Source organism: Erithacus rubecula (assembly GCF_903797595.1).
Source record: "Erithacus rubecula genome assembly, chromosome: 2".
Classification (NCBI taxonomy): Eukaryota; Metazoa; Chordata; class Aves; order Passeriformes; family Muscicapidae; genus Erithacus; species Erithacus rubecula.
This window is the reverse complement of record NC_136685.1, coordinates 69,461,151-69,487,366: the sequence shown is the minus strand read 5'-3', so window position 1 is coordinate 69,487,366 and position 26,216 is coordinate 69,461,151. Positions and strand designations below refer to the sequence as shown.

General features: G+C 37.6%; 1 protein-coding gene across 1 annotated transcript; it reads right to left on the bottom strand.

Annotated features, from left to right (window-relative positions):
• Positions 1-1,337: 1,337 nt before the first annotated feature.
• On the bottom strand, positions 1,338-25,656 carry COG2 (component of oligomeric golgi complex 2). The gene is made up of 18 exons (XM_079330369.1): positions 25,538-25,656; positions 24,867-25,028; positions 24,097-24,162; positions 23,113-23,193; positions 22,393-22,496; positions 21,061-21,169; positions 19,225-19,404; positions 18,100-18,224; positions 16,685-16,811; positions 12,894-13,033; positions 10,625-10,686; positions 9,250-9,401; positions 7,856-8,056; positions 6,992-7,064; positions 5,721-5,863; positions 5,063-5,202; positions 3,361-3,541; positions 1,338-1,782 (listed from the first exon to the last, which is right to left on the bottom strand). Exons 1-18 carry the CDS (start codon positions 25,604-25,606, stop codon positions 1,681-1,683), a joined length of 2,217 nt encoding a protein of 738 aa, XP_079186495.1. The 5' UTR covers positions 25,607-25,656; the 3' UTR covers positions 1,338-1,680.
• Positions 25,657-26,216: the final 560 nt, after the last annotated feature.

Below are 26,216 nucleotides of genomic sequence, written 5' to 3'. Positions count from 1 at the left end.
AACTAGGTTTGAAGTTTCAAAAATTCTGCATGTATGCAGGTGAGTTCTAACAGATAGTATAATGCAAATCAGAAATACACCAGGCCTGAATAAATTCTAGCTTAGTGAACTAAGCTTTAATTTGAAGGAAAACAGGTAGTATGAATGTAATAACCTCTAAGTGAGACATTTGTAGTAATTATTTTTAAAATTTAAAGTACTTCATGAGCTTTTGTTACACATCCCTTCATACCAACGTGCTCTGTGAAAAACAAATCAGTTAAATGAAAACATTCAAAAGCCAAGTAAGAGCTAATCTTATCCCATTATGAGAGAGAGCAGGAAAGTGCAGAGCAGTAATGAGAAACAGCAGAATACTGTGTACTGTATACATGAGTACTTTATCCCAGGAGAGCTCGAATAATGTTTGGAAGTTTTTGATACCCTGTAAAGAGTTAAAGCACACAGCTGCCTGTCCCAAACACTGTCAAAGCCAGAGACAGAACTTGCCATAAAAAAGTCACCACAGCAGGAACTCGAGATAAGCTCAAAAGGGAGGAATTTGTGACAGGAAGGTGCTGATTCCAGACCTGTCAGAGGTGAAGATCTAGTTAATGTATCCAGACAAAAATTCTCTGGAAAACTGTGGGAGAGAAAGCAAGTGCTTGTACTCATACCACTGCTCAAAATCACCCTAAGTCATGGGACAGGCAGAGTCTGTGATCACCAGCCTTGATGTGTCCCCAGACTCATTTCTGGGGCCTCCCACCAGAGGACTGTGCACAATCCACAGTGCTAACATCAGACACTGTAGAACTCCCCCCAGGGCATTCCCACCTGAACCTAAACATGTATGAACCCACAAAACTCCTTGTTTTGTGGGATTCCCCCATCCCTGATGGATCAAGACTGTGACCATCACTTTGACCAACAAACATCTAAAATGGCAACAACCAAGTCTTGTTGGTATCTTTCATCTCTACTATGGTACTATGCTGGTATCTTTTCTATCTCAGTAGTATCTTTTATCTCTACTATGTACTCATATACTTTCTTTCTTTTCCCTATATATTCTCCTAAGTGATATCTTTATATTTTCATATTGTTCTATTTCTATAGACAATAACCAAAACAGCTACATACCTTTCTTCCATTGCAACCAAACTGCTCCAAAATAAACCTGATATATATATATATAAATACATATAGATATATATAGATATAGATACATAAACTCTGGTCACTCAGTATCCCTTCACTCTAATCAAGGGTTCTGTTAACAAGAACTTCAGCTACTCTGCCTCTGGAATGTGTTGTAACACAGCCATCAATCAATACATTTGATTCAAATAACATACGGGACATCAAAAGTTAGGAAGACAATTTATTATATATTATTTTTAACACAGAACTTTGTTCTTGTACATTTCAAGTTGTACAACAAAAATAAGAGAGACATTTTCTTCTACTTTTATCCTATAGTAGAAAGTTTAGAACTTTGTTTTCCATATAATGGATAACTGATAAATTCTCAGTCTTTTGGTGATGCAAGTTTATCAAGGCAGAAGATACACTGATTTGCAGCTCGAGACACTTTAGGAAGCACTTCATTGCTATTTATTTGGTAAAATGAAGAGGAGTAAAATTCTCTCTCTCTTTTAAAGACATTGTTTATCTTCAATCACATGCTTTCAAAAATATCTAGGATGGTTCTGTTGTAGCCTGGTCCTTGGCAGTGAGAACCAGCTCTGCAAGGGCTGGAAAGCCTTTTATGCTGCTTGTCTCCAGTCCCATCTTTCGTATCTAAAAAAATATAGAAAACCCATTAATTTTCTTTAAAACATTAAAAACCCGCTAATTATTCTACTTAAAACATTCAGTGAAGTCTATGCTTTGTCCTGCACTGACATGTGGCAAAAAACCATAACTGCATATACTGCAAACTATAAAAAATTTGCATCCAACTTTGCTCAGTGAAGTCTCTCCAGTTACAGAAGTGTCTTGCAGGGAAATATTTCACCATCTTCTAGGCAACTTGTAACTAAAGCCAGCTGGAAGTTTCCCAGTGAAGAAATCAGAAAGAGAAACTTGGCTGTAGTTGGTTGTAATGCATTGATTTAAAGGGATTCTTTTTATTCCAACTCCAAATGAAGTTTCTGGGCAATACTTTAAAGATCAATGTGAATACATCCAAGAAGAGACAACAGCATGAGAGTGAAAGCTTTTCAATAGGCTGCAAGAGCCTATGGTTCTAGCCTTGAACTGCCTGGAAGAGAAAACAACTCTACAATTACAGAGGTTGCTGCAAATAATTTCTTAGCCAGGAAATCTATTGCTCTGACAAAAAGAAAAATATGGCAATGAAAAAACTAAAAGTGCAGTGAAGCAGAAAAATCTGGATCTAACTAAACCATAACAAAGTGATTCTGAAAAGGTGTTTGCTTTTCTTTGTAACAGTCACATGTACCAAAACATCTTCCAAATTATTATGAATAATCTGTCCCAGTTCAGCTTAAATTCACACTGCAGCAATGGAAAAAAAGAACAAAAGCTCAACCCCAGGCAAAAACTGACAAATAATAGTTTTTGTTAGTAAGATTTCCACAGTTCCACCCAGTTGTGATTAATCTCATATCTGAGAAAAGCATCTGCTCACACATGAGCAGACTTAATCTACCTGTTATAATGCACCAACAGCATCTGCTCATAAACAAGGCCAATGACAACTCCTTGGCAACTAACAGTACGGACCCTTAGTTGGAAGTTTGTTTGTATCTAGATAGGATTTTTAAAAATAAAGGAGTAAAAACAGCATGCTTATACAATTCAATGTAGCTACTGCATACATTTCCTGGAATATTTTCTTCTATGTTTTGCTATTTAAAATTTCATATTTGGCACTGAAAAGGACTTACAATTGTGCAGCACAACAAATCAGGCTGACATCCTCACAGCTCTTGGGAACAGACCCTGACCATGCAGAAAGTCAAGGCTGGAAACACCCAACAGAAGGCAAACAAAGGAAGGGCCATAAAGAAGCTTCTATCAGACCTAAGTCAGCTCCCTGCCCTCTCATCTGTAAACACAGTGTTTCTTCCTAATGCTTCCAAGCACTGAACAGTACTTGAATTTTGAGTAGTAAGAAATACAAGCTTTGCATTTGTATAAGAAAGCACAGGAAAGCATGCATTGCTAAAGTGGTATCTATAATCACTAAGGTCTCAAATAGTTTCATCTATACAAATGTAAAAACAAAGCAAAAAACCCAAACCCACACCACCAAAGCTTTCAAGATCACAGTCTGAGTCAAGGTTCCCATTCCTCTTCCATCTCCCTCTGAAATCATTGGTAATAATAAATAACTCATTTCCCATAACTTACTTGTTCTCCAAAATACTCGACGTCTAGGGCCAGCTGCAGTCGGATTTTGTTATCATCACTCATGCCCCCATTAGTACCAACAGGGTTTGAAGCTGCAGTTTTTCTGGCTTGCTTCAACCTTTTTAGACTCTCTTCCATTTTCTTAACAGAACTGAGCACATCAGATACAGTTTCATAGTACCTAAATTAAGGAAGGTTAATGAGAAAGAAAAATTTCCACTTCACAGAAGAGCCTACTTCATACACAGAAATACATCATTGTCCCTGCTGAACTATGCCAGAAGGAATGGCTTCCCTTGCAAAGAAGCTAATTATTAGCATTTTCAATTAATCAGTATTTCCATTATTAGTTCCAGAGGTTAATCAGAAGATTACTATTCAGTCTGGAAGACTCCTCATCACAACATTTTTGACTTGTTCAAGATGTTTGTACTCATAGTGACCAAGGAATGCAACTGCTAAATTTTAAACATCAAAATCAGCCCCTCTTTACAATCAACAGAATATTGAGCAAAACTGCTTTTACAAACAGGATGGGAATAACAGCCTGACAGACAAAAACCCACACAATTTTAGGCGAGTTATAAAAGTGTGTATGAGAGCACACATGTGCACACAAATCTGAAATGCAAAAAATCTAAAACGAAGAAACTGATTTAAACAGGAGTCCCAAAAAGCTGGTAGGGAAAGTCAGAAGAACCTTAACCCTAATTTAGAAATGGTAGAGATAAAATAAAACACCACTGCCCATGGAGTGGGATTCACATTAAAGAAAGCACAGAATCAAACAAAGTATACATATCAACTACTCAACAGAAGTTCAAAAAGTCTTATGGACTGAAATCCCATGCCTAAGTGGGAAGAGCATATCATACAAATTAACAGATGCCCAGGACAGTGAATTAAGAAGAGTAAATTGCCCACATTGCAAAAAGGAAGGGGTATCCTTTGAAATTCTCTGGCAGAACTTCCAAACAAAAGCAAGTACTGCTGTCTCAGATGCTTTAACTGGCAGAAACCACAGAATGCAACATTCCTGCTCAGTAAGAATTTAAAATACAGCAATAAGAATTTAAAATACAGCAGACAATTGGAAAAATAATCCATTAAGGAACCTAATGCATAGGACTACTCATGTCCAAAAGCCCTCAAGATGCTAACTAGGAAACAGAAGATCTGCTAAAGAAAGTATTACTTTATGACTGCCGAATTAAAACTGTGAACAATTAGCTCAGCAGCTTAAAAGGCTCAAAGCTTTTCTTTAAGCCACTAAAAAGTTGGATAATCACTACATACATTAAAAAAAGTCAAAGAACAGTAGAACTCAAGTTCTTGAAAATTCAACCACTGTTCATTGAAAGTAACATGAGGTTAAGGTCTTACGTCAATTCTGAAACAAAATTTAGTTCACTGCTGCATTCCCAGAACTAACCAGTTTTTCAAATGGCCTATTGACCATGTCATGTCTGTTTGCACAGATCTGAGCAGGAACCAGGTCCTTGGTCCTTTGGATTCCATGCCCAGCTTTTCATGTGCTGAATACACAAGAGTAAATCCAAGGAAATATATCCCACCTAAAGAGTGCTGTATTTTGATTTTCTTTATAACTGGTAATTCATAGTATTTTGGTTTTCCTTGTGCCTGTTCAATGGACATTGGAATTTTTAACTAAGGCAAACAATGTTCTGTATGATTCTCTTACTTCTGTGTGCTTTCAGAGAGAGCACCTTCCAACCACTGATGAATCATGGGCTGCTTCAAGGTATCTCTGTAGTCATTCTGCAGTCGGTAGAAGGGCTTAAGAGCACTGTCAACATAAGGTGAAGCTTTAGTTGGCACCTCCTGGTAGATGACAGGGAAACAAACCAGGGAAGAAGGAACCAGTCATTTCCTTATTAAAAGTATCAACACCCAATTCTAGGTGAAAACTGCTAAGCCTGTACCTAAGCAAAGAGATACATAAACCATTCAGGACAAGTCAGTGAAGAGATCACTATACACAGGAGACACCATCACAAAATTATTCAGTAGCATTACACAGTGTGATATAATACAGAAAAGGTTCAAAGTGACCAAAGCTTTCTCAGAGATGCATGTGCCATATTGCATTGCCTACTACCAGGGTATGGTCCTGATAGCTGTTTCTGCTCATGCTGATTCCAGAGAAAGCTGAGCAGACTCAGTGCCCAAAACAGACTATTACACCTTTGTTAAAACACCTACACCTTGTACTATACTTCACTAGGTTCAAGACATTGTCATAGGCTCTGACAAGCAGATATGGACAGGCCTGAAGAACTCAAAAAGTCTCAGCACAGGGTATTCTGAGATTTATTTTTTCATTTGTAAGCAGCACTGACCTTGTTGGTTCTCCTATATAGTCTTGGAACTTCCAGTGCACTTTTCAGGTATGCAAAGGAGGATTCACTGAGATCCTGGATAATCCTGTTATTCAAGGTAGGCACACAGGCTGACAGAGAAGACTTTGAATCTTCCAAGGCTCCTATTAAAGTAAAAATGCTGAAATTTAAACTGAGCTACCCTGCCCAACCACAACACAAATTATATGAATCCCTTCACCCTCCTAATCCCACTCACTATTTGGTGTTAAGTACAGTATGTGATTAGCAAATAAATACACACCATCAATTTATAAAATACTGCCAGTAACACCAACCATTCCTCAGCCAGAAATACAGACAGAGGCAAGGGAAGGCAAGTGGAGTAAAGTAACATTCTTCAGGTTTAAATTTTTTCCAGTATTAGCAATGAATAAAGCCCTTCAAATCAAAAGGCTTCAACTTTCCAAAGAAACTGTGAAATTCTCTCTAAATTCCCTATGGAATGACTGGAATATGTTGAACTCAAAGCTGAATGGCAACAGACCATGTACTGAGCAGGAGATGTGCACAAGCTCCTTCACCTCTAATAGACTTGGACATCTACCAGTAGTTCTGATTTAGATATTTCAGTGGAACTCATGATGCAGAACTTCTGGCTGTGCTTGCAGACAGGGACTAGTTCACTCATGCAGTTACATGCCTAGCTTTAATTACTAAATTAAAATCAAACTCCTTATTTCACATAAAGAATGATCAGATAAAAAAAAACAAAAAAAACAAATAAATGAACTGAAGAGAAACTCAAAAACCAAACCAACCTAAACCAAAAATCCAGAAAAAAAAGGAGGCTAAAATACTGAATTGCTCTGCCCTCTGAAGTTAAGGTATTTAACTACCATACTTTGATAACCCTCTGCCTCACATGACTCATCAGGCCTGAGAAAGAATAGCCATTTTATAAAAACATTTTCGTTTCAACTGGATAATGGAAAGCCTCTCCTTATGTCTTCTTCCCCAATGCTTTCAAAAGTTTAATGATATGAATCTTCTATGATAAAGTCCTAACTTTCTGGAGAAAAATCCTAAAAGCTCTTTAGACTTACTCAATTTTAATCGCTGAATATTTTCCAGATGCAACAATTCTGATCAAGATTGTTTCTATTTAACAATTTAAAACAAGGCAAGTTTCATTAAGTACTTTCATTCTAAATAATGAAAGTGTAAAAGTTGATTTCATTTGTTTGGCAGAGGGAATTTGGGAGAAAGGGGAAGGAGCCTCTCAACTTTACCTGCAATGCAAGACATATTCTTGAAGCCAATCACTTCAAGCTTTGGTTTAATCATGTCTAAGATGTCAGGAATCTGAAAAAAAAAAACCAACCCAAACCCAAGAGAGATATACAGAGATATAAAATGTTATAAATATTTTAATTACTTTTCTTACATCCTCTAAGTTTGAAGTGCATCACAAAGTACCCTCAATTTCTATGGTTTTACTGCATTTCTGTGCAATCAATACTAGAAGTTTACAATATGCACAGGAATTTAGGCTTACTCACTAAATCCTCTACCTCACTATTGTACTCAGAGGAAATAATTCAGAATTAACAAAATCCACCTGCAATTTACAACTTCACAAATTACAGAAAATTCAGCCTTATTGAAAATAAAAACACAGGAATCATCCCTACTGGGAGACAATTAACACCATTTATCTCTCCTCAAGATTTTGGAGTATATCAAGTATAATAATGATGATAAAAACTTTTCCACCCTCCAAGACTAAAACCAGCAAACACTTAAAAGAGAAGGTAACATTAAAGCTGTTGCACCACACTCCAAGCTGCAACAGACACTTTACTTGAAAAGAGGTAAGATTGGCAGTGATACTTCACACTAAAAAATTGTAGAACAATATTATTGTAGGAGTTAAGTCCAGCAGCTACTGTTAAAAAGAATTTAAATACCTGAAGTGGTTTGCTCATAATTTGGCATTCTAAGCACTGAGTGGGCCATGTATTTCATGTATCAGACACCCCAAGTTTTAGCATTTAAGATGAAAACATTGTGGTACATTATTTTAAGCAATTTAATACCCTTACAAGATGCCAAATACCTCCATGAAGATTCTAAGTGAAGTCAAAAGCACAAACCCGATCCTGGAGTTTGTCCAGATCTGCAGCAACATGTATCAGCTGAGTACTAGATATAGAAGACATTGTCAGACTTTCTGGAGAAGATCCATTCCCTTGGTCCTCACTGGGGTTGAGGTTTAAAGAAGATTCCTTTCTACCAACTGGCACAGGTTTTTTGCTTTCCTTTGTATTCTCACTGGAAATGGGCCTTTCAGAAACCTGAAACATCAAATTGAAGTGTAAACCTAGCAGTAGTGAGTTACAGCTGGACAAACTGAAACAGTATATAAAGGATTTGTAAGACTTCAGCACTAGAATGCCACGCTTTCAAATACCATTACTAAATTATGTAAAAAGTAAAATCTAAAAAAATTTGAGTGCACTACAAAGTTGGATGGTTTAGAACAAATCTGTCTAACCAAGGTTAATAGAGGGCAGTCTGGTCCTGCTGTCAAACAACTCCTTTCTCCCACCTCCTCAAGCGCTCTGCTGTCAGGCAAGTGCTTCCTCTGACTACTCTCTTTTAACTCTGGTACTTATCAGTACTTTCCATGAGCTAATTTAGCTGAGAGAACTAAGTCACTGAGTCACAAAAGAAATTATAAATGGAGACCTTACTGCTGTCTTCAACTACCAAAGGGGCATGTACAGAGAAGAAAGAATCAGATCTTACTTTGAGTGACAGAATAATAGGCAATGGATATGTACTGTAGCAGGAGAAATTCTGATCAAATAGGAGGATAAAGCAACCAGTCATTGGACCAATGTTCCCAGGAAAGACTGCAATCACCATCTTTAGATATGCTCAAAATTCAGCTTAAGAGGCTCTGCACAACCTCATCTTAGCTTGCCCTTTTTTTGTGTAGGAATTGGGACCAAATGACTTCCAGAACTCTCTTTAAATCCCAGTGGGAGCAGGCAGTACAAGAGCAAAGCATAGCTGCTCTGCTCAGCTGCAGTGACCATTGATGCTGAGTCAGCTGCCCAGGAAACTTGGGTTTTGCATTCTCAATACTAAACAACTGATCCAAATTATATTACTCCTACTTATTTGGAGGGTTATTTTTCACCTGGCTCTGTTTCACAACTTCATTCATTCTATCAACAATACACAAAGAGAAGAAAATTAAGATTTTGGCTTCTTGTTTCAGTGGCAGAGGCAGCATTAATGAGCATGAAGTACAGCTTTGGCAATCACCAGACAGTAGCACTGCAACAGTACTGATATTTATGACTAATCACGTATTTCGTGTGACACTTTTTATAAGCCAAACCCATGAAACACTTGAAGGTTAAAAACCATTAACTTCACAAAAAATCTCTTAAAGAAGAGGTCACATACTTTGTTTCAGAAAGTCTGTTTTTGATGGATATACCCCATCACCAACCCCTTAAAGCAGGTGCTCCCTCACCTCGCTGATGAACACAGAGTAGCGTGCCAAGATCTGCAGGCTGAGTTTCCACAGGCGGTGCGCTAAAAGCGGCAAAAACATCTGATCTGACCAGCACTTCACAAGACTCGTCCACACCATGTGAGTGGCCAAGAGACAGAACGAGCTCCCACCTAGAAATGGTTAAGGCAACTAAGGTTAAGCTCCTAAGCACACTTAGAAAATGCAGTATCAGTGCCATTGCATTAGCCAAGATTTAAAAAAAGCAAAGTCTTCCTAAAAGATACAATCATATGATAGAGATGTTATCAAGTACTGCCTGAAACAAACTCTTAAAATACTATCTCCTCAATGCTTTAGATTTCAAATTCCACTAAAGTCTTGCTGTAGCTATGCAGGCAAAAGCAATAAATGAGAATTTGCCTCCAATAAAGGCAGAAACAGCTTGGCCAAATAATCCACTTTAGGAAATAACATTTCCAAAATAATTTTGGCAGACTTTTGAAGAAGTTACATTAGATATGCCTGCCAGCCATAACATAATACTCCCTTAGCATTACACTATTGCTCCTCTCCCAGTTATATGAGATATTTGCTATAAATATTTATTTAAAACACTGAACAAATATTCCTATTTAAACAAAATACTTTTAAAGCAGTTTACATAGTAACATTTTAGAGAACACAGTTAGAAACATAAGGAATGTGTCAGCAAGTTCCAGACCTATGCCTTGAAGTGGTAAGATTTATGCATTTTGTCTCCATTAGGATTTTTTTCTCCTAGTTTGCTTCAGAGGGCACGTGTGGAAACACACATACAGACATTTAGGTGGCTCAGAGCTACCTTCTTCCTAAGTATTCACTCTGTTAGCTGAAATTAGTTTTTCTGATTACAATACGCTTCTAATGCATGTTAGAAGCATATTGTAATCACCCTTATTCTTCCTGTACATACCTCCTCATCTCCTCATAAATCAATGTATGTTTTTGGAGCAGACACCAACACTATGAATGACAGCAAGCCTAAATGCTGCCATTTTCACACAGTCATTTTCTCACACTGAGCTACAACAATTAAGAAAAATATGCCCCAATAATACAGCATAGCCTTTTGGTTGTCAAATGCTAACAGCTCCTTCTTGCATTGAGAGGATACTTCCACAAGTATGTTAATGACAGCTGCTAAAGAGGGGGTTTTAAGCAAGCAAAGTGATCACCAAACAGAATTCTCACATTGCCATCTCTATAACAATGATTTATACTGTTTGATCAATAAATCAGGAAGCTCATTTGAACCACAGGATGCAAGCTACTGAATACTCAAGAGACAGAGTGATCACTGCTACTTTTACTACTGATTCCTTTACAATAAATACGTTTCGCAATAAAAGTTTACCTGGTGCTTCCTCTAGTGTATCAGAAAGTGCTTCTTCTAAGGCTCCTGCTATTTCTCTGAATCTGAGAGAAAGAAAAATCTTGAATATCACAATTCAACAATTGCTTAAATTGATATCTAAACATTTTTCAATATTTACTTTAGTATTATTTCAATGTGCTATCAATGGACATACACAGATTTTAAACCTGGGGTTATTTTTGTCCAGTTTAACACCAGCATTCAAACACTTGAAAGACAACCTTTGACATTTTACAGGCACATACAAAGCTTATACTTTGGGATATTATTAAAGTCATAGTTGCAAACATTATCAAAAATGATAGCTCACAGGGTTACAAGCCTCAGCTTTTTGAGGAGGGAAGTTTTTGGTTTTGTTACTGTTTTTAAATGAAAAGCAAACAAATTGACACATACTATTTTAACCTTCAGGTATATCACCTGATACTGGAGCTCCAGCTTTCTACTTGTTTTTTGTTAATGAGCAGTAGCATAAGGTTCGACAAACAATTCTGTACCTAATAAAAAATCAATAGTTCCTCAATGATATCTGTTTTTTAAAAAACACCCTTTCAAAAATACCCCTTTTAAAAAAAATTCATCATTCAAAGCAAAAAAAACCAACCAAACAAACAAACCAAAATGACACCTCCAAAATTTTTTAGGTATAACAGCAAGTTATTAAAACCTCTGATACTTTTCCATACTTGCATCATTTTAAGCTCCCCTGTGGGAAGTTCTGTTGTCACTAGTTTCCTCTTTTTATGCTTTTAGGTGCATCATAGTAACTCTGTTAGTAAGTCTTTCCATCAAACTTACTAATTACAAACCTGCAGGGTTTCCCTTCAAGTCTCTTAGCTACCATTTCCAGATCAGGATAGGGGCCCAACTAGCTTTTCTTGCTCAAACTCCAAATGGACTAAGACGAATATTTAGCAACTTAACATGTTTGTGAAATAGCTTCAAACCTCAGTTCTGCCTATGCACTGCTTCCATCAACAGAGCAGTGTCTTTAAGTCTTAGAGTGAAAGTAACAGACCCTTATCAGTTCACTACACAACTGCTTGAACAGATGTGCAAGCAAAAAACCTAACCAGGATATCAGATGCTGTAACTACTGTTTTACAAAACACTATGAACCACCAAAATACTAAGGCCCAGCTCCCAGTCCCATGCTCCTTACATTAACTCTACAACTCACAAGATTCCTGGACAGAATTTTTCAGCACAAGTATAGATTCATCCTAGATTAAAGAAACTGTACGAACTTGACTATGGTAGTGTTATTGCCAATTACAGAACTGTGCAATAAAATGGGCCACTAAAGTAATTCAGTTAAAAATAAACATCAATTTCTCTTCCCCCTCTTTTGGAAATTCCACTTTTTGTTTGTTTGGTTGGTTTTTTTAAGAGGCTCTCAGAAGTCTTTGGACCAAGAGATATCACACATGGCCCACTTGAATCACAGCAGACTTCATCAATGGTTCCTTGCCTGGAGGGTTGCTCTCCAGCCTTACAATCAGACATGTAGGCTATACTTTCTAAAAATGGTTTTATATTCTGTTTTGTTCATTAAAATTCTAACATTACTAGAATTAAAACAGAGCTTTTTCAGGTCTCTCTGCTCTTTTCTAACTGCAAGGACTGTAAAAGGAAGTATTAGCGATACATCAGGCCTGCTAGTAAAATAACCTGTAAGTTATTACTTAACTCCTCTGGAACAGGGAATAGGAGGACAATATTTAGGAAAGCAATGCTACAAGACCCAGCACTTTAAAGAGTACATCCTGTGAGACAAAAAAGAATGTCAGAAACATGGCTAGATCTGGAAAAGCTGAAAGTTCTTAAGTCCTTTAGTTCTATATGTCTAAGAAAAAAGATTTCTTCCATCACAGTAAGTATTCCTCTGGATTTGCACAAGTAGCATCTTTCAACATATAGCTTCGTTTAGGGAACACTGGAGAAAAAGAATTTGAAACAAAGAACTCAAGACTTATTTAGATCTATTCCTGAAAATCTTACGAGTAACTTATCAAATTTGGTGTAACAACACAGTACATATTGAAGAATAGTTATGTGTTTTATTCCTAAATTGTTGAAAGATATGTAAAACAGTTACTTCTCTTGGTAATTAAATTCTTAGTTTGATTTCCACTATGATTTGATGACAAGTGAGACTTTGAGCAATGAGGTGTGACCTTAAGCCAGATCATCTTGGTATGACTAACGTCTATTTTTGAAAAGAGTGAACAAATAAATGCATGCCAACCTTATTTGAAAATATACAGGCAAGTTCCACTTGTTGTTAAAGCTGTGGTAAGAGGGATGAGCTCTTAAGCGTTTCACGCTGGCCTGGGAGCCACACTGTCGCTCAAATTTCCGTACAAAATCCATACTGGTGGTGTATTTCTGCAGGAAGAGAAGGAGCATCATGATCACACACAGGCTCCCAGCAAACAAGGAAGGCCACCACCCATTCAGCAGAACTCTTGTATCATGCTGCAACTAAGCTTGAGGTTCAGGATGGGCTGACACTGCCCCTCATCACCTATTCATACAAGGCTAAAAGCCTGGACTGCAGTGAAACCAAAACCAAACTAACTCAAAAGTGTTACTCTATTGAAACAAAATCACAGGACACTTCTAAAAAGAATAAAACTGTCCAAGCACACTGATCAAGAGATTAGTGAGTATTTCTGAGCTCAATCACTGGAGTGGTGCTGTTCTAACTCTGTACTAACGGAGTCAGGTACAGCAGATAAAAGTATATAATGAACAGATATAATCAGGAATGAAACTCAGAAGTACACATAGCCAGCCACACACAAGAATGGAAGCACAATACTTTTGTCTGTTACATAGGACCTGTATTATAAGAATTTCTAATATCAAATATATGCAGAAGAACTTCAAACAATTTCAGATAAACTAGCTTCAACCAGTGCATACTTCTAATAAGATTAATAGTATTAAGCTGGTTGCAAGCAAAAAAAAAAATTACATTAATCCTCAAACATACTGTGGATTTGGTCTCAATAGTATGAAAACACTGAAAATAATGAAATAATTAATTAAATCATGCACAAAGCAGAAAGCCAAACACTTGATGAAAACCAGGAGTAAAATAGTACAAAAAATGTTATTTCATAAAATACAGATCTTGTTAACAAAGCACAAAATAATATAAATAAATTTAAAATCAAAACACAATGACATTTAAAATTACTTCTATGGAATAAAAACTAGTTTGTTTTCTGTGCAGATTTCTTCTATTAAAAAGAAAAAAAAGGAAACAGCCATAAAACCTGCATATATTCTCATAAATACGGGTATTGAATTAATGAAATAAGCCTGACAATCTCTCAGTGCTTCTGACTTCACTGCAGGGTTAGGGTTCAACCTACAATCCTGAGCACTGTGGGAGTGACATGATTTTGCCTCTTGTGAAGAAGTAAAACATTACTGGGAGAAGCCCCTGCACTGCTGCTTAGAGGGTCTGCTCTCAAAAACTCTCCTGTGAACAAAGGACATGAACTGCCACGGGGATGCTTTTAAATTGTGTATCTCAGTAAGTTCACAATTTTCTGTTAAAGGTATAACTATGGAATATAATCCTTGTGACACAGCAGTTTTAGTGTCTAGACAGTATTCTGAAAAATGCATACAAAAGCTTTTAAGTAGCTGCTTTTCTCCTAACTTGTGTATTTATAACACAATGGACCCATAAAAGGTATGGGAGTTAGACCCAGACTGAATGACAGATTAGTTCTGTTTAAGACCTCCTTTCCAATATACTAAAACCAGCACTGTAAAAAGGCAAAAAAGCTGTTAATGCTCTCTACCCTAAGTCAAAGACATAAACCAAACACTCTGTAAAGACCCATCACTTTCAAAACAGAAGGTACCTCAAGAGAGATTTATTTCAGTATTGAGAATATTATTTCCAGGAGAAGGAACTAACTGCAAGATTGGGTCCTATTTCATCTTCTAGGACTGGATTGTTGGCAGCACAGTTATTTAAGTAAAGTTTGGAATCAAAATGCAGCCATTTTCAAACAGCTAAACCTCAAATGAATGTTTAGGGATAAAATAAGTGTTCTTTTTAAATAGCCATAAATCTACACATCTAACTCAAATAAGGGCACATAAAACAGTTAAAAAAAACCACCTCATACAAACAAACACTTATTTGATTTTTAAAGGATTTAAAACAAATGTTTCAATCCCTCTCTCTCCTCTACACCTAAACAACCCCTGAACAAATAATACTGCACAGTCAAACTTTTCAGTATTAAACTTATACATAGATACATATGCAAATAAGATAGAGAAAAAGACTCTTCTGCATTTCTATCAATCTAAAAAACGGAGATGAAAGAGTATTGTCTAAAATCTGTTTAATATTACTTGGCTCATCATCAGTGCAAAAACAATTTTAAAGGGTTTTTCCCTCCCTCTTAGTTCAGAACTGTTAGTCTTTGTAATAGGTGTAATGACATTTTTACACTTGGCACTTCAACTTTGTATTGATTTAAAAGTAAAATATTTTAATGATTTTAATGACTCTAAGTCACTTAAGTAGTCAAAAGCAGTCTGGAAAGTACTTTGGACTTACTATGTGATTTACCTGGAAGTCACGGGTGGGTGTTGGGTTTTCATGGGGTAATTTTTTTGGATTGTTGGGTGTTTTTTAAACAAACACAATGCCTTTGCTAGCCAATATCAGTGTAACATAAGACAGGTCTTTTAAGCAAACCCAGATTTTCTGACAACAAAACACACTCCTATACATCATGCAGCACAGTACAGCAAAAGCCCAATAAAGCTCATAATCTGCAGTATGTAGGGCATAAGGTGAAAGCTTGAAGAGTGACTAAAACTTTATGGTAAACTAGGAATTCTCATGAGGGAGGAGGAACACATTATGGTGTCACTTGCATGGCACTGCCACAGCTTTCTTCAACATCCATGTAATATGCTTCTTATTCAGATACAGCACTGCAAACATATTCAGTCATGCCTACCTGCCTTCATTTATTCAATATATCTGTACAACAGAGATCTTAAATTCCAACAAAAAATATCAAAGTGTTTAGTAAAAGCAGTTTTGCAGGAACACATGAAGAATCACATGCCTTATAAACCTCCACTGGCAAATCAGAATGTCCTAAAGTCATCTGTTCTGATATGCAACAATGCCTTCCTTCAGACAATTTATCACTGCCTCCCATCTCTATCTTGAAAATAAAATGCTTCACACCAGTCACAAGTCAAACTGCCAAGGGAAAAAAGTCCAAATTTTTCTGTAATCGTGGTTAAATACGAGCAGATGGGACATAAGGAAAAGCAGAAAGTTCCTATTTGGTACTTGTGACATACTGTAAAGCACTGTCAGAGCCAACCTTCATACCAGACCAAGAAATCTATTTCACCATAGTAAAAGATTATGTTTTAGAGACAGAGCAGCACTACCAATAAAGAAAATACAAGAGTGACAAGTACTTTACATTCCTTATTTAATGTAAGCTTGTGATACCAGAGAAATACTAGCTCTGTTTTCTAAACCTGACGGCACTGCCAAGTATTTTCAGGTTTTAGTTGACTTGTGTTTATAATCACAACATAATCAGCAGTACTGCAATAGAGCAAAAGCTAAAACAAGCAAGTGAAACAAAGAATTTTTTAAATTTTCCCGTTGCAACCCAGGTATTTCATTAATACGACAGCTCCTGCTATACGGAAGTTCTAAACTTGAGTGAACACTGGAATCATCCACTCCCACCTTGAATTACATTGCAATTCTACTCCCAAAATGAACACTAATTCATATGACTAAATGGTGTCCAATAACTTCTGTATGAGATTTCCTAACAAACTTGATGGGAGAATTAATTCCTACGAAAATTGAACCAAGTGGTTTGAGATAACTTCCTCTTCTAAGCCATGCTACAACATGAATTTAGACAAAAGCAGCAGGGGGGAAGAAGTTAGAGAACACGACTCTCTCAATTTTCATGTGTGTCACAGAAATTAGAAATGGAAAAAATGAAAATTAATTACCTCATGAAACACATCTGGGTTTCCAGGGTTAAAAAGTGATGGTAGTTTCTCTTCCAAACCACGCACTATTTCTGGCCACACCGAATTCACTAAGAAATCATATCCAGGAACAATATCTGCTTTTTCACTGAAAAAGTTGCAATTATTCCATGGTTATATTTTATTATCAGGCTTCTATTTGGAGGCAGGAATCAACTAAAAAAACATAGGCACACTGCACTAGATGAAATGCAATGAAATTTTTTTACGTATTTATGTATTTACTCTGATTCACTTAAACTGTTCTTCCTTTGAAGATTCCTTATCTAATTCCACAGTCTCATCAAATCCACGGAGTTTTTTGTAACTCTCAGAGTGTTTTAAAAATGCATCATTATCTATTTTGCTGGAAAATTTGTACATTTCAGCTGAGAAATCCTATTATTGTTGGCATAAGTCAAGTTTCAATAGCTCCAAACTTCCAAGACCTACCAAGCAGGAATAATGTGACTAATGTAAAAAGAAGAAGAACTTTTTCCTAATTGTTCCAAATTGTATTTATACATATTGTGTTTGATCAAAAGATTAAAAGCTACCTTGATTATGAAAACTTAAAAATTGAGAGCAGAAAAGATAAAAGCATTCAATTCCAATTCAGTACACCACATTACAAAGAAGCAGCATTTCATTATTAAGAAGAATGATTAAAACTTGCTGAGGGATTAAAAGAATTTAAATATTAGTAAAACTTAGGAGTCATAAAAAGCTCAGCAATGGATGACTAATTAGAAAATTAATTCTGCAGTCTCCAGGGGCTACATTCATAGTTCTGCTAATTACAGCAGCCTACCATATCAACCATCCTGCAAACAGATGAATAAATGGATACAATCCAGTAGACCTGAATTATTTAAGCTTGAAAACAGGCAATTTAATTGCATAAGGAATTAAGCACTTTTTGAGAAAACAGTGGAAGCACAAATCAATTAAACCTGTAGTTTTGGTATACACAATATATCAGTCAAACCTTAGAGGATCATCCCCACTTTTCTGATGTGCACTAACAACTCAATAACTTCTGAACTTGTATTTTAATAGCATTATTATGCTCTTGGATGAAGTGTACAATCATATTTAATGGGTTCATAAAAACAAGTTATCTGACACATTGTATTATTATGCATAGGATTCACTTCCACTACTGAAATACAGGATTGTCTTTGTTTCCTCTGAAGGTCTGGGCAGCACCAGGAAAGTCTGTTCACTGTTTTGTTTTGAAAAACACACACATGAGATAGAAATCAAACTTGACTATGAATCTTCAGGAAGGGCCAGATAAATCATTAGTGCATGAAAGCTGATAATGTAAAGGATATCAAAGCATACAATACTTGTTGGAACTTCAGTGCAGCTAAGAGAAAGTCCAAGATACTTACCTGGAAATTGCTCCTCCCGTTACTTCCCGCAGGAGACGGCAATGATGAGGAACAAACTCCAACAGCCTATTGTACATAGCCTGGAGTCCATTAGGGTGGGATTGCACATACTGCTCCACCATCACCTGCCAGGAACAGCTCAACGTTAAATGCCAGAAAAGTGAATATGAAATATGCTGTAATGCAAGACTCACAAAATTCTTAATACTATAACCTCAAATACTGGGATAGTCAGTCTATTACTTTTTTAAAACTGTATTTTCCAAGTATAACTTGCCAGCTTGAATTATTACTTCCTTTAAAGCAGTACTCCTAACTGTCAAGACTGGCCTGAAAATGGGAAGGAGCTCCTTTCTCTTAAATGTGAGCCACTGTGTCTGGCTCTCAACCCACAGCCACATCACTGTCACCTTAAGCAGTCTGTCAAATTGAACAGGCAACTGGTAAAAGCTAATCAAACTCACAATAAAGTAAAAACTCCTTCTAAATGTTGAGATGGTTGGTCCAATCCCAAATATAGGCAAGCCAAAGCAAAGAATCTTCTGTGACATTGCTAAGCCTTTAATGCCGCTAGCAAATCAGTTTGTCTGGACAGTACCTCATACTCAGTGAAAAGGGATAATCTCTGCCATAAAGAGAAAGAAGACAGTAGGAAAAGAACAATAGCTTGTTTCTTGGTATTCTTCCACATGTCTGAACACATTTGACTCTTGCTACATAAATAAGTGGAATGGTGCAGAAGTGGTGAAAGAATAGACCCTGAGAAAACTGAGGGGAAAGTAACGTGTCCCACACTGTAGCAGCTGTTACAGCACGTAGGAGACACCCAATAGAAACCTGTCCTAAACAGGAGAGGTTTGGTTTTTGATTTTTCAACCCAAGAAAAAAGGAGGTTAAAAAAAGAATCCCAACTGGATATAACCTGAAATTGGTGACAGGCAGGTAAGAGAATTCCTCCATTCTTTCTTTGTTAAATAGCAACAGCAACCAAAGTGACATTTTGTTGGAGCTCAGTTCTCTTGTTCTCTCTACAAAGATATTTTGAAGCTGCCAACAAAAGCTGGAGATTCACAGGAAAAAGAAACATGTTCGGAAAACAACTGCAATCTTTTTATGTTATCTTACCTCATCTACATAAGGTTTTACAAGCACTTGACCAACTAATGCCTCTGCATCTCGTGTTTTGTCAATTGTTGCATAAGTGCGTAGACAGTGGCGTATTATGTCAACATTTGAAGTTTGAAGGCCTTCCAAGAGCAGCCCTTCCAGAGACTGCTGCAACATGGCTGTTATTCCAGCTATACGCTACAAAGAGAAAGAAAAGCCAAAATCAAAGCCTTGTCATCATTGTTGAAGCAAATTCATCCAGAAGTATCTAACTCGGCTTTCTATCCTCACTCAAAAAGTACAAACGTTTTGATAACTGCCAGTGTTGAACAAACATTAACACAAAATTAATGGGTTGCTGATGCTATGTAAGATAAGATTTATGTATAATAAAACTAAAGGCAATTATTTTCTTCTGTATGTTGTAAGTTATATGGTAATTTACATCAAGTCTGCTCTATCCTGAGGAAACAAGTCAATAATTGTTCCTTGTTCAACTTAACCAGTATGTGACAACACATAAAAGATTTACAATAAGTGACATGGGATAACAATTGTGGCATTTATCCCTCACTGTCAGTGTGTACCCAGCAGTACTTGTCAAATTACCACAAACCAATGACACCAAGTGATACTAGCAAAAACCAAAGCACTTAGATTCCTTCTGGCTTCTGTCAAACAGCTTCTTCTGTATATATATATTCTCCTTTTAGCAAACTATTTTTCCTGATCTCCCATGACTGGATCCAACTCAATGCTACACTACCTGCAGAAATATCCCTGGCCCAGGATGGTCCCTACAACTCTGTATTTTGAAGGAAGTTAAGCAAAACACATTAAGGTAGTCAGAGCTGAACTATGAATATACCCAGACAAATTTCTTCTCTCCCTTTTTACATGCTTTATTGTGTCCATCCATCCTAAAACGATTCACAGAACTTGTACTGAATGTGCAAAGTCAGGAACCAATTGCTGACTAGTCAGGAAAGCTACAATCTGACCAGCCTCAGCAACAACAGGTACAGGACAGAAGTCCTGGCAAACACCACTAAGGAAGCTATGTGACAAATGTTCTCCCACCACATACACTACTCTGCTGCTCATGCTCAGTGCTGCTATTCTCCAAGTTTGATAACTCAGTGGCCAGAGGAGTCTTGTAAACTGTCCATGTAACAACACGATTCCATGGATGTCTGGAGCTGAAACAAGTTTCTACTGCCAACAGGCAGAGGCATAAAGTGAAAAACTGGAACTCTGAACTACCTCACTAGCTTGAAAGCCAAGATTGACATCCTCATGCTAATCAGCATGTTCACAGTTCTCTTTAAGCACAAGTTTTCATTTATTCCCTCTTCCCACGGAATTAATAAAATAAAAAAATCCCACCAAAACATCAATTAATTTTTTAGTGCAGGTAAAACAGTATACTGGGAGATTAGTAATGGCCAGCATAATTTAATGAGATGACAAACCTGAATATATTCAAGCCAGCCACTGTTTAGGCACATTCCAGTTATATTCTGATCTGTACACTAGAGCTAACAAAGCCAACATAATGTCTAGAAGGAGGCCTCAGTATTAGTAAGCAGACAAACTGTAAGAGACATTAGGCTGACAAAAATGTTTGTCGTATTTCCTACTCCTATTCCCAGTAATTCATCCTAAAGAGGTAAGCAACCACGGCATAAATTGTCAGAAAAAGCAATAGTTCTAGTCAACTCATAAAAATGACCTCAGGAAATGCATTTTTCTCCTTAAATTAATTCAATAAAACTGTGTGGAAACAGGCATTTGTCTTCCAGTTATAGTGGTTTTGCTTGACAGTGCAAGCAGTAAGTGTCGTGCAATACTTACTGGTCTCACTTTGTCTAAAAGGGGCATTCCTTTGCTTTGTACTGCATGAAATTGTAGTTGATTAAATTCTGTGGCAATTCTCTCTAAAACTTGTCCAGTTAGAAGTGGACTAGAAGAGAGATGATACAAAATGAGAATACAAAGTTAGATCCTTTCAAACCAACTCACTCTCATATGTAACAGATAGATAGAGCTCTCCCTCAATTTTTTGCAGTTTAAATATTTTAAATTCTGATAGGTACTACTGTAATTATTGTAACCAAGCAATAATGATCTGGAGCACACTACATGATTAGCACTATTTTGCAGCTCTAACATGAAGTGGGTGAAGCAGAAGCTGAGAGGAACATAAGCTCTTGCCTCAGCAGTATGAAGCTTTTTCTAGATGGCAGCTTTATTATCACATGAAAAGTCAGTCTTAAGAGAACTCAGAAACTGCACCAGGTGACCTTCACCAGCCAGATTTGTTTCTTTCTCACTCTGTCACATAGTAAAACTAATGTCAGTTGTCTCTAGAGAAACAGTGCTGCACTTCTCAAGTCCACATAAGCCAAATAATAAGCCAAATTTTCAGTTGTTCAAGTATGATCTTAAATGCAAACTTAATTCAGCAAAGTGCCTCACCTGACTGAAAACCTCTGCTTTTGTCCCTCTAGGTATCAACCCACTTTCTGGTACACCTACCCCCCACTACCATATGATCCAACACACTGAGCTGAAGAGACAGTCTCCCTCTGTGTCTTCCTCCAGCTTAAACTTTACTTGCATCCCAGCCAAGCTTTTAAAGTGCATTAACTGGTACATCAGCTACAAAACTGGCTGAAAGACATCTTGCAATCCTCAGCAAAGGCAGAGGTTTGACTGGAATTTGTCACAAACCTTCCTTCTACTAGGTTTGCCTTGCCTGACTTCAGCTGTTCTTAAAGTAGTGCTTTCACTTACACATAAGCAGGGAAAACAAAAAAACCCCTATTTTGTTTCACTTACAAATGACATTGGAATAAACTGTAGAGAGTATTTCAGACATTACAGGATTAGCAACTTCCAATAAAATAAAGTAAAATAAAATAATTGCACACCAACTTCAAAAAACTTGCTTACTGAAAGCATCACAAGTAATTTGGAACTTTGGAGTCTGAGTTACATGTTCTGTGAATGACTGGCTTGCAGAAGACTAAACCCAAAAAAATACTAAAATTACATTAATTTATTCCATCAGCCTTACATTTCTATAGAGATATCCTACTACTTGTAAATTCACCTTCAACAACACCATGAAATTAAGTTAGTCTCATCAATTACAAACAAAAATGAACATCACAAATTTTTTACCTGTTTTCCTCTAATGAGGACAATTCTTTAGAGCCTTGGGAATGTAGAATCTTCTCAATCTTCTCAACAGACTGAATAACATGAATAAGTCTCAGGACACACATCTGTAATTAAAGAAAGATTTTTTGTGTCTAATCCCAATCCCATGTGACATCACTTAAAGAAAATATTTTAGATGGTGTCTTAGTTCTTTGGGTTTTTTCTAGTTTAAGCTGTATCCCTTTATCTTAACACTTGACTCACGTCTCACCTGAAGTATTGCTCACATAAGGTCCATAAAACACCAGAAATAAAGGTTTGTCACAGATGTAAGACAGCTGTCCTATCCCTGATGTTCTTCAAAGTTAAGCACAAAGACAAATGTCAGTGTGTTTCCTGCTCATAAAAATTAAACAGCTGTACTTCAATTCCATTCATAATAAGTAAGCTTATATGCTACTGCAGCCAGAAACTAGAGCAACTATAACTAAAAAAAAAATCCAACTAAATCAAACATGTGTTTTGGGCAACTACAGTAAAATAAAGATTTATGATCAACTAGACCCTGTAAAATATGAAGTCTGTCAACCAAAACGACAATATATTTTACAAGTACAAAATCCTGCACAGTGCACATCTAGACAGACTGGGACTTTCTAAATTTCATTTTCTCTGGATTAATGGCAAAAGTAAAGTCATCCTAAGGATGATTTTTTAAAGTTAGTAATTTATCTGTTGTACCTTTTTTCTTCTAATATCTTCTTGCTTAGTCATCCGGTCATCTACTGCTTGAATTCCTTCACTGACACATGACTTGAGACTCTGGGAGAGAAAAAGTCAGTATGTAAAGCTTGATTCTCATTTAAGGGTTGAAAAAACCCTAAAAAAAATCTAAACTTAAGACACAGATTAATAAGATTATGGGACTAATAAAAGCTACAGTACATCAAATGAAAAAGCCATAAATAGAACTAAATAACTAATAACTAATATAACTAAATAACTGAAAGTAGAACCTGCTCCTTAGGTATTACCACTGCAAATGTAATTATTTCCACCATAATTGTTCTATTAGTACCTTACAGAGAACAAATGAACGTTGCCTAAAAACAGCCAATCAACCCACTATGTTTTTATGTCTTGCAACTGAAGTTATAATTCAGTTTTAAATACTATTTTTCACGTAATAAGGATTTCTCTAAGATACCCTGTTTTCTGTTAGACATGAAGGGTGTGATATTTTGAAGGCAAATTTATGCAGCAAACATTCCTTTGAAACAAGATGATAAAAAATTGCCCCTTCCTATCAACACCAATTCAGTGTGGAAGAGCCAGAGTAAGATCCACCTTCAAAAGGGTGATGTTTTATGGTTAAACCACACACTGAGCAAAGTAAATCCATAAAGGGACTGTGCTGCATCTGAATCTTCTCCCATCTTTAAGTTACTCAAATATTAAAATAGTTTCAAGATATCTCCAAAGAATTGTCTTGTAAGAGTCTATTCACTTGACAAATTTAAGAAACTTTTTATCTCTTGGTTAAAATGCACTATAGAAAACATACTTTTCCTGCAATACAAGTGCTTGAATACACAATGCCTCTCCTACCAGCAATCTAGAGTCATCAATTTTCAAAGAGAAGTAACTTGAGTAGAAGATGTTCTGTACATCCTGAGAGTGAGATGAAGTTTACCAAGGGGTTGACAATGATTGTTTTGAACATACCATAACTTCTTCCCTTAACTGTCCCAAGGGTACTGAAAGCTGATTGAGGGCCTTGTCCATGCCAACCTAAAGAAATTGCCACAAACACATTTATTACTTTTTTTATAAGATCATATGTGAATTACCAGCAAAGCCTATAATTTTACAGATACTAAAAGGGAACTGAGAAAACATAACTTCCTTTATCATTGCCAGTTTTAAATTCAATGTAAAAACATGTTATCTCAAATATAGGCATAAAGACATGAGACTGCTTTCACATAAAGCCAAAAGAGAAACAAAATTTCCATCTATGGAAATTTTTGCTCTCAGAAGTATGTTTAATCTCAGTCTTTGATTACAATTTTCAGATGTGAAGTTGGGGGCTTTTTAAGATACTTTGACCACACCAAAAGTTTAAAGATTTCTAAAAGAATTTTTTAGAACAGCCTTACTTTTATCATTGCTACTCTATTTTAGAAATTTATTTCCTTTGGTTTTAAAAGCGCTGCCAGTTTGAAACAAAGTTTGCCCTGAGTCTAACTCCCTAAAGAATCAGCTTTTCAAGACAAAATGCATACATCTAAAACATTTACTACAGGCCAACAGCAATTCCGTACAGCAGCTAAGTTCCACAGGAATGGTGTCTCAGTGCAAGGATTAGAGACCTCAGTTTAAGATGTCTTAAATCATAAAATGCCAAAATAAAAGCCATATGTTTTTCATATGAAAAATAAAAATTCCTGAACCGTATTACGCTTGAACTACACAGTACAACCAGTAAAACTTACTAGATTTGTTGAGAGGTTAACAAAATCTGCATAGTCTTTATTGATGAGTTCTACCATAGCAGTTTTAAGGAGTTTGTAATAGAGCTCCAGATCCTCCCTGAGCTCTTCCAACTGCACACGTTTCCTGCAGTCTGACACAAAATGATCAACATCAAAATCCGCCTGAAAGTGAAACAGGAAAGAGAGGAGGATGTAAGCAAACAGTTCACACAAGGAGCATGCCCAAAATAAAGTACTCCATATGCCTGCGAGTTGACCAAACTAATGCTCTAGGGGGCAAAAGGCTTCTTAACGCAGTAGTTAAACTCTCGGGTTTCAGGCTGAAAAGCACAGAGTGTCGAGGGGCTGAATATCTACAGAACAGCTTCCCAAAATATTAAAAGATTTAAAAAAACCAAACAGCCAAGAGTCGAAATTCCGCGCTGAGAAGTGCTGTAAGCTCTCCAAGCAGCGAGGCCTCTGCTCCCGCCAGTCCCGTGCGCGGCCCCAGCTGGGCACGGCCGCCGCCCGGATCCCTGCCGGGGACACCCCCGGCGCTCCCGCAGCCCGGCCGGGGCACGGCCCTGGCGGAGCCGCAAACTCCCGGCCAAGGCTCCGGGCCGCTCTGTCCCGCAGGGACCCTGCCACCCCCATCCTCAGGAGGCCCCTCCGCACCGCTCCAGCCCCCGCACCTTCATGAACTCGTCCTTGTCGAAGCAGAGGTTCTCGGGGCCCCGCGGCAGGTTCATCCTGGCCTCCATGCCGGCGCGCCGCCCGCACCGCCCCTCGGCCAGCGCGGCACCGCCGAGCGCCGCCGCCGCTGCAGCGGCCCCTGCCGGGCTCCGGGCGGCGCTGCGGCGGGGCCGGCGGGCGCGGGCCTTCGGGCCGGCCTGCAACGCTCGGCTCCTTGCAATGCCTGAGCGTCCTTCTAATGTCCTGTCTAAACTTTCCATGGCGCAGATTGAGGCCATTTCCTCTCGTCTCGGAAGAACAGGCCGACCCCCACCTGGGGTGGCAGTCCCTGTCCTGGTCCTGCTGAACACGCTGTTAGTGATACAGGCCAGAATGCCATCGGCCTTCTCGGCCACCTGGGCACACCCTGGCTCGTGTTCTGCTGCTGTCAACTGGCACCACCAGGTCTGCACCACTGGCCCTCTTTCCATTCACCTTCCCCCAGCCTGTAGTACTTAGGGTTGTTGTGGCCAAAGTGTAGGACTCAATACTCACACCCAACTTCCTGTCCTGTATTTACAAAGGGTAAACTCAATCCCCTCATCCACATCATCCAGTAGCACTACCACTGTAACCCCTAAACCACTAAACCATGTCACCCGGAGCCAGATGCCTCTTGATTGCATCACTTCCCTGGGC